We start from the raw sequence: 16,972 nt of genomic DNA, 5'->3' as shown, positions 1-16,972 counted from the left end.
CATATGACCGGACCGTGGCCGGCAAACGAGGATCCTCGGCGACTGACTTCTCCTCGGGGTGAAAATACGCTGACATTGACAGTTTCTAATAAGAAAATTGGCCAAGATTTATGTCCCAGTCTTCTGCTGACTTCCTTCCACTTTTCATTTAAAACTAATCAATAAACTAGCACAGCGCACAACAAAAAAAATTGTTGCAACAAATTGCCAAATGATGCTGCAAAGTGCAATGTCACAGTAATTTACGTGCCACTCCAAAGTCTCCCCCCATCCACAATCCACCATCTACCACAACCATCCACAATGCTGATGAGAATTTATGCAAGGGTTAAGTGTCAGCCTCAGCCTCAGCCTCAGCCCCGTCAATATTTGCATAGTGGGTTTCATCCGCTTGAATCTGTTTCGAATCATTTGGGAAACACTATTCCATCTGAAATCGTATTCGGTGTTCGATTTGGCATCAAATGATCAGACAAGGAACCGTCTATGGTAGCCTAATATCATCTCCATCTCTTCCGAAAGAATTGTCCCATATTCACCCTTTTCCCTGGATAGATATTCGCAAAGTTTTTCTCAATTTTCGTCCACTGTTCTGCCATGGCTGTGGAAATTCGTGGCGCGTTGCGGTGTGTGCGTGTGTGTGTTCGCAAAAGTGAAAAGTCATGAATCATATGCATCATGATCACACCGAACACTATGCCCGTGCCACACCAAACCATGGCAAACTAGGATGGATGATGATGATGATGAAGCTCCAGCTCCAGCTCCAACCACAGACACAACCACAGCCAGGGGGAGCATTGAGTGCGAGTGGATGTGGATGTGGATGGGCCATAAAGTTCCATTGCTTATCGCTGGAAAACTTTTAAAAAACACTTGAGATTGCGCTGAGAACGTGCAGAGAGACCGAACCGAACCGAACCAAAGCGAAGCCTCAAAGACGCATCCGTGGAACAGGTAGAAGAGTCTCTCAGCACACACTCCACTCCGCCGCAGAGAAATGGGGAAGACGAAGACGAAGACAGGCAGTGGCAGTGGCAGACGCTTGTTGTTTGGCTGCTTGTATCTACAAATAGACTTGGAGGAGAGCTCTGACGGCCGCAAGACAAAGTCAAACAAAAGACCCAAACGGTAGTTGCCATGAATGGACCAACAACGAATCGAGAAACCGGCTGAAAACTATCTGTATCTGACGGATGCGAGAGGCCAACACTCGGACACAATTGCCATTGCAACTTTGTAGCCCGCGGGCACAGCTGGACCCAAACGGGGGACGGGACCCGGTAACTATTTATTGGCACGGATGGATCCCAGGCTCCATCGGATCCAGATAGGAGCCTCAATAAAATCCCAGCGCACGCACTGCGTTGAATGCATTTTGTGTGTTCGATAAGCCCCGAGTCGGCGAGGAGTCGCCGACGCCGGGGATTTCCCACAATCGATGCACTTGAATTTGAATTTCGCAATTGCTCTTTCAATATTTATGAGTTGAACTCTGTAGTTACTCTTGTTCAGTGTTGTGATAATGAAAGTGCCTAGGATAGAAACCATTTACTTACTTGGTTCCTGATTAAACAGAATTTACGACAACAAAGGGATAAAAGTCCAATAATGCAATCGAATGAGAACTGAAAGAACTAATTCCCAGAAATTTAGAGCTTACCCGCAACATTGCCAAATGTTCAAATCAGTTAGGGTTTTATTTGTAAGTGTTTCTAGATCAGCCTTAATATTTATGGTTCTCTTATCAAGTAGATTCCTGTAATTAAATGTAATTTTCTAGATTTCTCTGTGCCAAAGATTTCTACAACCGACATGTAATAGAATGGCCCCCTATCGTTCTCCTCGTTGCCCTCTTACCATAATCAAAGCCCATTAATCAAGATTGTGTCACAGGTATGAGCTCATTTGAGCGCTTTACATGGACTCAATAACTGAGGAGGGATCTACGACCAACACGAACACATGAAAACGAACACGAACATGTCGAGCGATTACAAACCATTATTGTTATTGCTCGAAGATTACACTACGTGAGCTGGACGCGGACGGGCGGGCGGGCCTTTGTTTCTTCTCCTTTCTACCCTAATGAGTAGATTAATTCTAATGTAATTGAAAGTTCAGTTGGGCTTTCAGCTATCGAAATGTTTCAAAACTTGGGTAACCTTCGCATTTGACTGGAAAGCTACCAGAAATGGTGTTGATGGTGATTGTGGTGAAAATAGAATTCTGTTCTTTAAGGAATTCCTATGACACCTGGCCCCAACAACTACTGTTACAATTCCCCTATGGAAGGAACAGATCAAATAGGACTCGTATCTTATCATATAATTTATGTAAATATTCGAAAATAATAATGTTGGGTGAAGAACCTGTGTGGAGTGTAGGCCGTAGAATAATTCCAAGGGAGTCCCGACGGCACCCTGTAGAGTGACACCATTCCACCTTCCACCTCATCCTCGGCCAATCGAAGTCTTGCCTAATCCACTCACTTTCAACCAGTCACTTATCTGAGAGGAGCCCCTGGAGAGGAGAGTCACCTACATCTGCTTGCGTCATCATTCGCTCCTCGGTCAGCCGGATGCGGTGTGTGCGGAGGGAGGTAAGGGAGAGCAAGCGATAAGCGACGCGACCAAGTCAGCACCTCAATCAGTCAAAACCCATAAAGAACAAATACAAATACTAGAACCCAGCGTGAATGAATGCTTCCACACAAATTGAAAAAAAAAAGAGTGATAGTGGAACTGATAAGACAGACGCAGAGACAACCAAACCAACGCACGCCGAGCGCCGAACCGAGCGCCGTGCGGAGATCGCTTATCAGCTGGAGAGCAGAAAGACAACCAGCGGGAGAGAGGAGGAACGACGACGAGAGCGCAAGCACACTCTGAACTGTGCCTTGGGTCTTGGAAAACCGGTAAATGTGCACGAGAGTTGCGCACGCTCTCAGCCCGCTGTGCGGAGAGAGTCGGACACTTGTCTGGCTTTGGTATAACATTAAAAGGTGGGGCCAGCCGAGCGAGTTCTCTCTTTTTGAGGCACCAAATTCTTTCCGAATACAGAAAGTGCAGGCGCGCATGCTTATGCGGTGTATTTTCTGCCTGCAATAACAATTTATGTATTTCGATTTATATTTTGTGCATGTTAATAAGAAAAGAATCAGAAAACCATCATGCTCAGAATCGAAATGTTTGCTATAAAAACATTGAATTAACAACGAATATATATTTGGGCATAAGAAAACAAAAATAGTTTGAAGCCCATCTCTCCGCCTCGCAAAAAGTGGCCGCTCGCTGAGCTGCCCTTACCTTGCCGCAAGGTATATCTCGGCATAGTTATACCATGTGTCTGGCTTTCCGCCGCTCAGTTTCAAAACGCATTTTAAAGCTCGCGCACGCGCACCTCTCGGCCCAGCAACGGCTTTCGGCCAACCGCGATCAATCGTACGGACGGACGGGCCCGGCATCGTCGCTACTTTGGATACGGTTCTCATTTCAGAAACACATACTCGTATGTCAAATTCCCAAACAAATGTGCAAAATTGCTAAGTTAAACGGAGTTCACATGTGCCGTTGCGGCAGGTGATGAGTAATGTGGAATGCACTGAAGAAAAATGTAATAAACCCACCTGAGTATAAATACTATTGTTTGTTTCAGTGTGTGCAGTATGTGTGTGCATAATCGTCTTGGAATTCCTCTAGTTTTGTGTGAAAAGTATTTTACTGTTTATAAATTGATGACTCCTCCCCATAACGAGGGATAAGATAGTATAATAGGAAATGATTCGCGTCATGTGGCTAGCAATTACGAAATTTTATGAAATTGCTTCACCTTAAGACAGTAACAGAAAAGAAAATATTACAGTAAAATTCTTTGCCAAAAATGTATGGCCAAAACAAAAAAAGAGGATCCACAGAGAACCAACTAGCCAATCTAATGAGAGAAAAAGCGTAAAATGAAAATCCAACATCTATATTTAGTGATTTATTTTATCTGCATGTATTTTTTAATTTATTTTTAAGTGCATTTAAAAAACGAAACAAACGAAAGAAAACGACTTAAAAAAAAGAACGACAAAAAGAACGTGCTACAAAAAGTGTGACAGTGAAGAGAACGAGAAAGAAGACAAGAATTTAGGCAGCAAGAAACAAGGCTAAATCAGGCGCCCGGCAGCCAGGGCAACGACTTGAAAGGATTCGCCTCACCGGCAGCAGCCAACAGGCAGCGGCAGCTGGAACTGCATCCATCTGCAGCTACAGCAACAGCAACAGCTACAGATACCGATGCTGAGATACTTGTACATGAGGCAACCAACGAACCCACAGCGAACCACAAAAGATACATGCCATGTTCCCACTAACCAACCGCTCTTCGAGTGGCAAAGGCACCAGCAACATAACCCGAAATAACAACACCAACAGCCAGACCACAAGCTTTATAATCGGCAACAGCAACAGCAACAACAACAGCAACAATCATAACAACAACAACAACCACAGCGGCAGCGCAAAGGATAAAGGAAATTTTGAAAATAATTGGAGCTGCAATAAAACAACCGGTCGTCGATCTGGAAGCGGGAATAGCTGCAGTTTTTTAGGTAAAACATCTCCTTTAGAGCCGAAAAACCACTCACTCATTTCGGTGTCATAAGTTAAGAATCATTTACCGTTAATTGTCATGTTTCGCATTGGTGGAGGTGCATCATTGGGTTTTTTTGTACACACAATATTTTATACGGAATAGTTGCTAGATAATGATCTTTCTAGTTTCCGGACAAGTGGACAAGTGAAGTGTGGTCAGGTACACTGTTTTGACCAAAAGAAAGCTCTGGCCCAAACAAAACCCGAGTCTGCTGTCCATTTATTTATTGTGCTCGCACTGGGAAAGCTCTTCGAAATGAACTCCGCTGGCGAGCGGTTTCTTTTGATCGCCCGAGCCTTATCTTGTGGCCATCATCTCATCTCCTTCATTGGAATGGCTTCAATTTCGCAAATCGCATTTACTCTTTTCCGCTTGCAGTACTTTTGATGTCCCCAACTGATAAAGGGTTCCCCCTTTTAGCTGAAATTTACAATGCAAATTGCATTAATTGCAATTTTCTGTTCAAATTGACTTTGCAGCAGCGGCGGCATTGCACTGTGGCTGTCGCTGTTGTCGTTGTTGTTGTTGGATTTACATTAAAATGCAAATACTTTTGCACTAATTTACATGTCGCGCCGGTTTCGTTCGTTCTCCCCCCCTTGAACCCACAAGCGCCTGAGGAGAGAGAGAGAGACAATGGAAGTCTTTTGTTGTTGCAGCAGACATGGCTTGGATGGGGGAGTGAGTGCAGGAGGATGTGTAAGTGTGAGCTTCAACCATGTGAAATGCCATAAAAATTCCAGTCTCTTCGCAGGGTTGTCCTCTTCCTCTGCTTCCTCTGCCTGCTCTGCCTCCTCCGCTCCTCTCTGCATCACTCTTCTTTTTTGCTGTCTGCTGCTTTCTGCTTCTGCTGCTGCTTTAGTTGCGCTTGCGCAATCATCGTCGAAAGCTTCTTCTTTGCTCTTTCATTGCGCATGCCAAAAAGAGAAGCCGAAAGAGACACAGCCAAGTGTATGTAGAGGGAGAGAGAGAAAGAGAGACAAAGGGACAGAGAGGGGAAGTTTGAGGGGATGTCGGCACATGCGCTTTGTTTGCCAGTCGCTGTGGTTGTTGCTGTTGCTGTTGCTGTGTTTGGGAAAGAATTCCCAGAAATATTTTACTTGGAAATTTGTTAACAGCCAAGACAAAGACAGCAGCATAGTAGGGAACATTGTTGTTGTTGTTCGACCGAGCCGGGGGCCATGGAAGTGTATCAAGTGTTTGCTGGGTAGACTCTCTTCCCCTCACCCCCCCACCACCACCACCGCGATCCCAAGTTGAAGGTTAAAGTTGAGCCGCTCTCAAGCCTTTCGATTGAAATGTGGAAAAAGTTTTGGTTCTGTGGCCTGGAATTTATTTGTTCGAGTGGACTTGAAGATCCTTTGTGCGGCATTAGAAACTGAATGGACGGAACTTGAACTTGATATGTTAAGACAGCTCTCAAGGATCTCTAGGAGATGGGATAAAGCATCCTGGTGCACTCGTACCTACAAAAATCTAGCCAATAATCCTTTCGAAATGGTAACCAGCCTTCAAGCCCAGAGCCCTATCCAATACGATTCCGCGTTAGTTCTTGACTCTTTCGTTCAACTGAAGGCTGAATCAAGGCAGGAGTGGAGTAGCTGGGGCAGGGGCATTCGAACGCTGCTTCCAATACCATTCTCACTTCTCGGGGCAGCTGTCGAAGCACTCGTGTGCATAGTTTTAATTGCAAATTGCAAAACTGACCAGTCATAACAAGTCTAATTAAGGCGAGATGTCTGCTGGCTGCTGGCTGCTGCCTGCTGCCCGGCCGATGGCAGGCAAATAACTTGCATATTTTTAGATTTAGCCGTTCGCTCCGCATTTGCATGCCGATCTCTGGGTCTGTGGGGGCTGTCTCAATGTCAGAGCGTCTGTGTCCGCGGACACACCACGAAAATTAGAAAGGGAGATCCATGCAAAAGATGAAGAACCGCGAGCCGGAGTGGCAATGAGTTAATTTGCTGCCAAAACACACCCTCAGGCCTCATTAGGTTGCACTCTGAGTGAGATTTATAGGCAAAACTCTGAGTGGAGCGGCGCTGCTGGCGAATTAGTTGGAAATGCAAAAAATTGTCGGGTCAGTCGTAGAGGCAGGGCGCAGTGTTCAGGAGGAGGAAGAGGAGGTCGCGGCCTGGCTCTGCTTAATTGTGTGGCAGAAGCAGCACCATCTCCGCGGGTTGCCCGACTAAATGAGCGCCTAAAGTGTTGCCGCGCCAAGATTGCAACATGCCCAGGGTCGATGGGGGGGGAAGCAAATCCGACTAGCCAGTACTCTGATTTCGCCGTACTACTATTCCAAGTATTCAAGGATTCATTACTCAGAGGGTCGCTCCCATAAAGACAACGATTCGCCAACATAAAGATGTCCGCAGCTGGGGGAAAAAAATGGCTTTCGATTTGCTTTTGCATTTGCTGTGACATTTTGAATTATTTGACACTTTGCGCAAGCGCATATCCATCTGCACCCCTTTCTCTCGCCGCGGTGTGTCTCCACATCGCTGGGGTCTTTCTTCATGCATTTTATTAACTCATTATTTTGAAATCAACTCTGCCTGGCAGGCAGGCAGACAGGCAGGCAGGCAGGCGGCAGGCAAAACGTGTTGCCGGCAGAGACACACACAGATGGACAGTTGTTGGGGCTGGTGGCTTCCGTTGCACTCTCTTCTGGCGAAACTTTTCTCTTGATTGAGTACTCTCTCCCTCTCTGGGCGATTAGCAAGCGAATATTATTCATCTGGTGACCGCAATTTGGGGACTGAAAGAATAATACTCTTAATTGAGGCAATCAATAATTGTGGCATATCGTTAATTGACATCGATGTGCGATTCTTCTTCAAAGAACAGGCACATTTCAATGACTTATAAGCCAGTATAATAATAAAAATAATAATAATTTGAATCAAATTAGCAATAAAATCAAAAAAATTCGGTAGTCTTTGATCGGATCTTGGCATTGCATAAATTTCGTATCTAAGGTTAAGCCTCTAACACGCTTAAAGGCAACAACAAAACCAATTAATTATTTGCACATTTATGGGGATTTTCTCCCCACACCCCCAATTCTTCGTGGATTTCAAAATTGAAAGAAAAAAAACAGCAAAAACAAGGAGCTGCCAGCCACTGCGTAAGAGTCTTTTTTTTTTAGTGTAGATAAAAAATAAAAAAAAAACACCAGCAGCAGCAGCAGCAGAAACAACAGTTCATATCTCTCCCATCTCGTATCGGGAGTCTTTTTTGGAGTCTTTGCGAGTAACTACTGTTTGTACGAGTACGAGATGCTGCTGCTGCTGCTGCTGCTGCTGCCGTGAAGTTGTAGGCGTAAGACAGTTGTCCATGCATCTGTCTCTGTCTCTGTCTGCCTGTCGTGTCGGCAGCTCCCTGTGATGTGTGTGTGTGTGTGTGTGGAAAGAGACATGAACAAGTAGCCGAGGACATGGCCAACGATCAACGAACGACATCAAACGGAGTGCCAAACGAATGGAAAACGAAAGAAACCAAAATGTACGAGTACGTACGTACTCGTATCTCTTGGAAGATATTGCGCGATCTCTGTTCAATGGATTTGCAATTACATTCATAAAAATTTAATTGGCGATGGGAGAAAACCTTGAATGGATTAAGCATATGGAGACAATGTGTTTCAAGAGGGCATGCGTACATATTTGTGTGAGGAATCGTTGGAGTTTTTGTTTGCCTTGACATCATCCGGGGAGGACAGCTGGGGGACTGGGAGATCTACCATTACCGTATCAACCTTCGTAATCTCTTCACTAAAACTCTTCCCATCTTCCCTGCTGAAACTCTAGAAACGAAAAAGTTGCCAAAAGTCACGTTTTCCCCTCCGCACAAGAGTTAAGATCAACACTCGCGATAGATCTCATGCACTGCACAGAAATAAACGTACAAATAAAAAACCCACAAAGCAAAACGTGCAAAAAACGCTCAACGCTAACATTTGTTGACTTTTGTTTACACATGCAAATTTACCCTTTAATATTTGCACTCAAAATCCACAAACCTCAAAGCCCAAACCCCAAACCCCAAAGCTCTATTTCGACTCTATTTCCCATATTATTGTTTTTTTTGGCGACGCGACAATTTGCAAAGCAAACGACTAAAATTGGAATAGTTTTCGAACATCTCGTGGGGGCTGGGGTCTGGGGAGCGGCGAGGTGACGACGACAACAAGCAAAGCCAATTACCGTTTTTAATTATTTGTAAATATTGAAAAAGTCGGCTGGACTTATTGCTTGGCGCCGCAGCTGCCACAACAACAACAGCGACAACAACAGCGACAACGACAACGACAAAAGAAAAGCCTTATCGATTTGGCAAAGCAGTGCAACAGGTGCGGCCCGGCCCTCAGCGGCCAAAGTACGAACGTACCTGTACGCACCTGTACGTACATGTCTCTGCTTGTATGTGTCGTATCTGTGTATCCCCGTTATGGATATCTAATCGAAAGGTCTTCGAATTTCGCGCACCGAATACCAAAGGAATGAGCAATTGTAAGCAGAATCGATCGATCTTGACAGCTCCACTCAGCTTTTGTTTTCCAGTTTTCCAGGGGATATTAAGAGAACAACGATCTGTTAATAAACTCTGTAACTTTAGAAATAAAAATGTCCATAAATCACAAACTGATCCGAATATCTTCCACTTTCATCTCAAACATCTCCGAAAAGTACTTTCTTTGTCTGCATCAAAGCGATTTCTATCTACTGCCACTTCATATCTGAGCCATTTCTCAGAGCCGGGCCAAGAGTCTTGCCAAAAAGGCAGATGCGTGGGCAATAAATATGAAGGGCCCTCCAAATGGAAATTGAAAACACAAAGTACTTGATGCAAAAACGAGTTGCGATTATTTTGTGAGTAATATCTGGTAGATGAACATGCGATTTGGGTGTATTCACATTCATTCATTCGTCCATTCATCCATTTATGGCTTCCCCCTTTGGCACGCTGTTTATCATTATTATTATTATTATAATTATTACGAGTATTATTTTGTTTTTACAAAGTGGGCGTGTCGAATTGCGGTAATTTATTAAGTGTTTTTCTTTCCCACTCTGTTTAATTGCCGCTCAGATGATGATTTACGAGTGTCTTTCGCTTTGTCTTTCGTCTCTCCTCTCGACTGGAAGCTCTGACTTTCACCTCAAGTGAAATTACAGCCTAATGACTAAACATTTCTTTTAATTAGAAGACTCATCTCTGAGAAAAATACAAGCAACAACAACAACAACGGAACAGGAAGAGTTTCTTCAACTTCTTCAACTTATTTTCTTTGTTCTTTTTTTGTTAAGGTTTATTCATTACAAAAAATGTTGATCCGACACTTGGGGGCTCCAAAGAGATTAACATTGAGTTCTTCTGCGTTCTGCCGGGCGACGGGTCGGTCATTGACGGATGTCGAATACTCGCATATTCTTAGAAGACATTTTCTGTGCATGAAATATTCCCCGATATATGGACTTCTTTTTTTATTTGGCGGAAGACTTTCCAAAAAACCTTTTTCGCAAGCTAAAAAAAAAAAAAAGCTTTCACAAACCCTTTTGGCCCGTTATTTTGACATTTTGTGGAAGTTTCTTGTCGAACCTTTTTTGGGGGCACGCTGACGCTGACGCTGACTCACCTGAAGCGTCCATCTGCCACATGCAACGATGCTGCAGCGTTGCAACACGGCGTTGCAGCGAATTAATTTATCAGCATTTACCGCTACAGTGTCAACGCCACAGAGGGGACACAGCAGAGGAGAGAAGAGAAGTTTTTGCAGCATTAAAAGGCAATAAATTTGTGGGTCCAACCAGCGGCCCGGACCGACCAACTTCCAAGAAGCTGGAGCGCAACTTGATATAGCCAAACATTTTTGAATACCCGACAATTTGTTTGTGTCTGTGGCTGTGTCTGAAGAAAAACCTCTGCGCCGAGAGACCAAAGTTTGATTTATGCGTTGCGATGCTCAATGGGCGATATGGAACACAAACCGAACGGAATGGAACGGAGCGGGCCAACGGCAACTGGCCAAGGAAGTCCGTCCGGGCCTCTGTCAAATTTCCATGGCCCAAACGACCGGGCACGACTACCAAATGCGATCGGTGGCCTGCCTGCCTGCCCGCCTGCCTGCCTGCCGGTTAAATGCAGCCAAAAACATAAATTATAGACCAGGGCTAAGACTAGAAAGAAAAAACTGTTGTTCAAAAACACAACCATCAAACAAGGCCTGTTGTTTTTGGCCCACTGTGCCCTCTGCAGCTTCTCTCTTTTCTGATGTTTACCAACACTTACCGAAAGTCCCATGCGAATATATATGTATGTATCTCCCCGCGCCGCCGTCGACAAACATGCTGCCGCGTCAGTGCTGCGCCTTTGTCTCGTAAATTTTAAACATTTTTATTATAAAAGCCAGCTTTGGGTTCCGTTCCTGCCGCCACTGCTGCTTATTTCTCACACAATGCGAATGCGAATGCGAATGTCATTTATTTGTATGCACATTTCGAAGCAGAATTTGATTAATTACGGATGTACAATACAGTATTTATAAGTACACGAGTCCAAGTACCCGTGCAATACAAAAGCGGAAGAGCTGCGCTGCCCAGATTACGATTAATCGTTTCAAGCTCTATGTTTTGTGCTTTACTTTTATTTTCATAGCACAAAGCACAAGTTTTGTAAGACACGATTCCTTGATTGTAATGTTATTCTATTTATTGTTTGTCTGAAGGTTTCTGCATTATCTGGCTGCTGGCACGGCCCTGACACCACTTGTCGTGTGCTGGGCTGCTCGTAAAACGCTTAAAATCTGTAAAATCTTTGAAATATGTAATCAATTGTCTAACGATTCCTCCTGCAATGTGCCAGAGCATGAAATACCTCCCATGGCGCCCTGATAATTTCGCATGGCATTACAAATACTCTAAGTGGTCTTCCGGGGAGTGGGGAGTGGGTAGTGGGGACTAGCGCCATGTTGCGAGTCACACTCAATTGCTGTCAAGTGTTTTGCAGAACCCTACGACTGCCATCTCAACTGGAAGTATTTGGGGTGGGGAAGGGGTGGTTATGGGTTATCCAAGCGAAATGTCAAGGCAATTAGTTCCAATCGACTCGCGCTAGATACAAATTCGTTCGTCTCTCTGTCGATCTTTAGCGATCTTTTTCTTGAATGCTCCGCTCTGCCGCAAGAGGTTGTGTAAGAGAGCGAGAGCGAGAGAGACAGAGAGATAATGCCTTCGATGCCACATGTGTCTTTTGTTTTTATGATTCTGTGTGCTACTTAAATTTCATGGAATTGTTTGTCTGCCTTGTTTTTTTTTAATGAGCCATTAAAATGTTTGGGGAATTGTAGTACATTTTGCTCGACAAAAAAAGTTTATTTTTATTTTAGTGGAGGTTTTTTTTTTGTAGGAGATATATGAGTATATAATGGACATCATTTGATCAAAGTTAATCCCGAATGCATATACATATATATTAGGTATATTTATACCCTCTTATGTTTAACAATTGTTTTTTTTTCTACTTTTAGGTAAGTCTTGGTTCCCATTTACATCTTTGGTAGAAGAAAACTTCACACTTTTGTGGGTAAATATTTGAATGGTGAAACCTTTTAGGCCAAACCCCATAATTTGGTCAACCAACAGAAGGTTAGATCATCCGCCGAGCTTCAGAGCCCACGAACAGGTATAGGAAATAGGAAGTATTCCGCCTGGAAACCACTCGGTTGTACCACATTTTGTCGCACGAACGAAACAAAAAGACGAGACTTTCTGCTGTCGAATCGCTTCATTTGCCAAATCATTAAACACAATTAGTCGTGTGTTCTCTCATAACCAGTTTAGCTGCCAAATCCTTCAACTAATTGGCTGGAAGAACAACAAAGGGAACAGAGCAGCCTACCTGTGTCTACCGCCCCAGTTCATACGATAATTCAAACATCGGTTCCGAGAACAGTCGAATGTGTGGACACAATATTTCATAAATGTCTGGCTTCCTTTTGGGCTGAATTTGGCTTTGCTTTCGTTTCGTTTCGTTTCGTTTCGAACACACAAAATGCACAAAAAGCATAGCAGAAGATACAATTAACCTTCAGGTTCAGGTTCAGTTCGGCGGTAGAACTGAATTGTATTTTGTTTTCTGTTGTTTTTTGGTTGCGCAAATACAACGTACAGCGACAGCAACGCTGACAGCAGCAGTAACAGGCAACAGCAACAGCAACAACGACAACGACTCGACTTTGTATCTAAAATCAACAAGTTCACGACGACACAAGCACAACCACAGAGCCACAGAGCCACAGAGCCGCAGAACCACAGAAAGATAAAAACTTTTAAGCGTCAGGCAAATAGACACCGATACTAATACACATAAATGCCCCCACTACCGACCCGCCCCGCCCCGCCACGCCACGCCACCCATTCATTGCCAGACGTTTGCCAAGAAGGCAAACAGAACCCCAAGCCCAAAGCCCAGGGCCCAGAGCGAACCTCTGGCAAACCCCATTTGAGTGACAAGTCGAACCAGATAATTTACTCAATTTACTCGCTTACTCAATGGCTTAAACTTCTGTGATCTACATATACATATATCTATAGTAGATTTGTGGAGACAGGGGGTGTGTGTAACGCCCAGAAGGAAGCGTTTCCGACCCCATTAAGTGTATATATTCTTGATCAGCATCAAATGCCGAGTCGATAGAGCCAAGTCTGTCCAGGCCTAGTCCTCAGGGACTATCAGACTTCCCGCTGTTTAAATTTGGGAGCATTCCAAAGATTCTCTTCACACTTTGCTGGCAGAACGATGAGTGCAGTTGGGGGTAGGAAACTTTCATCTATACAAACCATATATCTATCTAAATCTACATCTTTATCTCGAGTAAAACGTAGGAGCTTTCACCCGACACCCAGGGAGAGGCTCAACGAGAGCTAGCTCCTTGCATGTATCTTGTATCTTTTGGTGATGATGTCGTTACTTACCCACGGGACACGACACCGCTAATGGAGGAATTCGATTACTTTAGTGAGTAATGGCACTGGAAATCGATCCTGCAGCGAATTGGATTTCGTATATTCGTATTTTTAATCGCAATTCAATACGACTCGTATTCGGGTCGCCGTTGCCCCCGTAATGGAATACCATATTTCGACTTCAAGTTACAGCCAGAAACAAAGTCAAGTTAAGGGCACAGTTCCACGGGTTGTTGGTTGTGGGGTTTCTCTTTATTGTGCGTGTGTGTAGAGGTGTAGAGGTGTAGAGGGGGATCTAAAGATACAAGTGGCAAGCGAGTGATCCCTTAGCCAGGGTTTATCCCTTCGGGACCTCTGCTTTGACTGTGGCCTCGGCCAGCACCAAGGCCTCGATCTTCTTGAGATTCTCCTCGATATTCCGCCGCTGCTGCTCCTCCTCCTCGGCCAGCTTGGCCTCCTCCGCACTTGACTGGGCCTTGACCGCCGCCTCGGCCGGGCTGTCGCCGGCAGTGCGTCGGCCCATGGACAGGCGCGTCACCAGATGCGGTGGCACGCGGATGCCCGCCCCAATGCGGTTCTCGTTCTTGTACTGCCCCACGGCCCGGACAAAGGGCTTCAGCGGACAGCCCCTGGCCCGGGCCGTGTCCATCAGCTGGCGGGCGTAGTCGAAGAAGAAGGCATCCTCGCGCAGACACTCCAGCTGCGCCTCCCGGTTGTAGTTGGTGTCCGGGCGCGTCTCCTCCTCGTGCCGCTGCCGCACCTGCTCGTCCAGCTGCTGGCGCAGCTGCCGCATGCGCTGGAGCTGCTCCTGACGCTGCTGCCGCTTGAACTGCACGTGGACGAGGTCGTTCTTCAGGCGAAGATCGACGGCTTTATGTTTGTCGGCCTCTCCCTGCTCTCTGGAGGCCTGGGCCAGCTGCTCCGCCTCCCGCTGAATGGCCAGACGGGAGTTTTTCACCCTCTCCCGGCTCTGACGGCGCCTGGCCTGCTCCGCACTGTGGGCCTTTTGCATCTCCACCAGCTGGCGCTCGTGGCGCGCCTCATCCGCTCCGGCGCTGTAGTGCAGGCGAGGGGCCTGCTCCTGGGCGAGCTTCTCATTGCGCTGGATGCGCTGCTGGACGCGGCTGCGGGTCCTGTCCCGCTTCATCTGCTCCAGGCGCCCCTTGGCCTCGTTGTGGACATCGCACTGGACCTGCTCCACCTCCTCCAGCATGAGGAGCCGCTGCTGACGCTGCTCCGCCATGGCCAGGGAGGCGAGAGCCTCCTCCCGCTTCTGCCGCCGCCTGGAGGTCCGCATCTCTTCGTCCCTGCGCTGCTGCTCCCTCAGCTGCCGCTGGTTCCGCTCCCGCTCCTGGCGTGCCTGCTCGTGCTCCTCGGCCTTGGCCGCCTGGCGCTCCTTCTCCCGCTCTGCGATGGCGCTGAGCAGGTCCTGCTTGTGCTCCCCGAGCTGCTGGCAGCGCTCGGCCCGACGCCGCTGGGCCTCCTCTATCCCGTTGAGCACCTGCTCGTGGTAGATGCGCCTGTCCCGCTCCGCCTGCCGCTCCAGGGCCTGGGCGAAGGTCTCCTGCACCTGCCGCTGGGCCTGGACACTGCGCAGGACCTCGCTCTGGAGCCTGGCACACTGCAGCTCCCGCGGCCCCGGACGCAGCTGCTCCAGCAGCTGCTGGGCCGCCGCTATGCGCTCCTTCTGCCTGCTCTGTGCCTCCCGCCGGGAGGCAGCACTCTCCTCCTCCGCCAGTCGCTTGGCCTCCAGCTCCTGCTCCCGCAGCTGCTCCAGCTCCCTGCGGCACTCCTCCGCCTTGGTGATGCACAGCTTTCTGCCCCCGAACTGACGCAGCAGCTCCTCGCCCCCGGCGCGCAGCTGCTCCTCCGCCTGGCCACGTAGCTGGAGCCGGTACTGGCGCTCCTGCTGGGCCGCCTGGCTGGCATTGGCCTGGATGCGGGCAAACCGCTTGCTTGAGATGACCAACGGCGGCTTCTCGCGGACGATCACCTCACGGCGTTCCTGCGGCAGCCAGGAGTACTGCATGGCAAGAGGATTGAATGAAAACTGGACTGCGAACGCCCGGTCGATGTTTGTTGATGTGTTTCCATGGCGAGGGGGTTTCCTGGGGGCGGGGAGGGGGGGCTCCTGGTTGTCAGGAGATTGTTTGGGGCTGTTTCCCATGCGAGTGGCTTCGGAATGAAGTCCAACAAATGAAGATATCATCACACGATCCCACAAATGTTGCAACCAAATGCCAAAACAGAAATTGTCGACATTTTAAGTAGTTTATTTTAATTAATTAGTGTTTTTCGCGTGCCCGTGTGCCCGTGTGCCCGTGTGCCGGTGTGCTCTGTGACAACTGTCAACGCAAATGGCCAGCATTTTGGCCTGGCCAGCTCGTTTTGATGGCTTAATTATGTCCAAAAGTTATGTTGCAGCCATTCGGCATACACTCGCAACGCAGCAACAAGTGACAGGTTTCGTGATAAAGATTGCTAGATGCTTTTAGCCAATTACAGTGTTAGCCAAACAGATACTCCATGCCCATGCCCGTGCCCGTACCCGTACCCATAATGCGCACACTGGCTGGTCCGAACAGATCCGATCTGATTGAATCTGGTTTGGACTGAGGCAACCAGCCAGCCCTGGAGGGCACGCTTCATTTGGCTGCCACCTCAAGAGCCCTTCGATTAGTTTAATTAGCACTTGGCTGTGAATCGGATGGCACGGAAGAGAGCCACCACAATGAATACTTTTAAAGACCCGACGAATATTCAGTGGGCTTTGAATTGGGTCAGTGCCTCGCCCTTTTCAGCGTTTGCTGGGGGGGTGTAGCCCGAACCCCACCAAGGAAAAAGCCCATAATATACCGACACAAAACCCCATTGCGAGGGCGATAAAGGTGCCTCCACGTTCCAGCCAAAGGCCGAACAAGACTTTGTAGAAGAACGAACATTATTAGATCATTTCCAATGGCAATCTGGTGTTTACTTTCCAAGCCGAAGCTTTTCAAACTTGTTGAATATTAAACGGTGCACTTTTATAGATTACCCAGCGATTGCAGTGCACTTTTAGTGGCCTCTCAGTGGTTTCACTTTGTAGGGCACTCTGTCATTTCACAATTCTTGTGGCCTGAAGTGGTGTTCTATAACACCTTCTGCACCACTCGATCCCCCTCCCCCTTCCCCTCCCCGCCCCGATTCTTATCTAATCGAAGCTTACTGATTCCCCATAGACCATTGCCTTGATACCCATGTAAATATACGAGTGTAGTGCCAGGGCTATCTATCTTTCTGTCTGTCGATTTCAGATTCTACTTTGTCTTCGATCGAGAGGTAGAGAGCGGTACAGAGGGACAGAGGGACAGGGAGACAGCCAG

The 16,972-nt window shown here is 47.0% G+C and overlaps 2 protein-coding genes across 3 annotated transcripts in view; one reads left to right on the top strand and one right to left on the bottom strand.

The window, feature by feature from the left end:
• Positions 1-16,972, top strand: part of LOC6602524 (protein TANC2) — a 55,682-nt gene that overhangs the window by 9,187 nt on the left and 29,523 nt on the right. The window lies entirely within an intron of this gene.
• Positions 13,945-15,636, bottom strand: LOC6602525 (trichohyalin). Its single transcript, XM_002027470.2, has one exon. It carries the CDS (start codon positions 15,634-15,636, stop codon positions 13,945-13,947), a length of 1,692 nt encoding a protein of 563 aa, XP_002027506.2.

The sequence above is a fragment of the Drosophila persimilis genome, unplaced genomic scaffold (assembly GCF_003286085.1).
Source record: "Drosophila persimilis strain 14011-0111.01,24,50 unplaced genomic scaffold, DperRS2 tig00000798-arrow-arrow-pilon, whole genome shotgun sequence".
NCBI lineage: Eukaryota > Metazoa > Arthropoda > Insecta > Diptera > Drosophilidae > Drosophila > Drosophila persimilis.
Note: the sequence above shows the minus strand (reverse complement) of the source record. Positions and strands in the feature narration are given on the sequence as shown.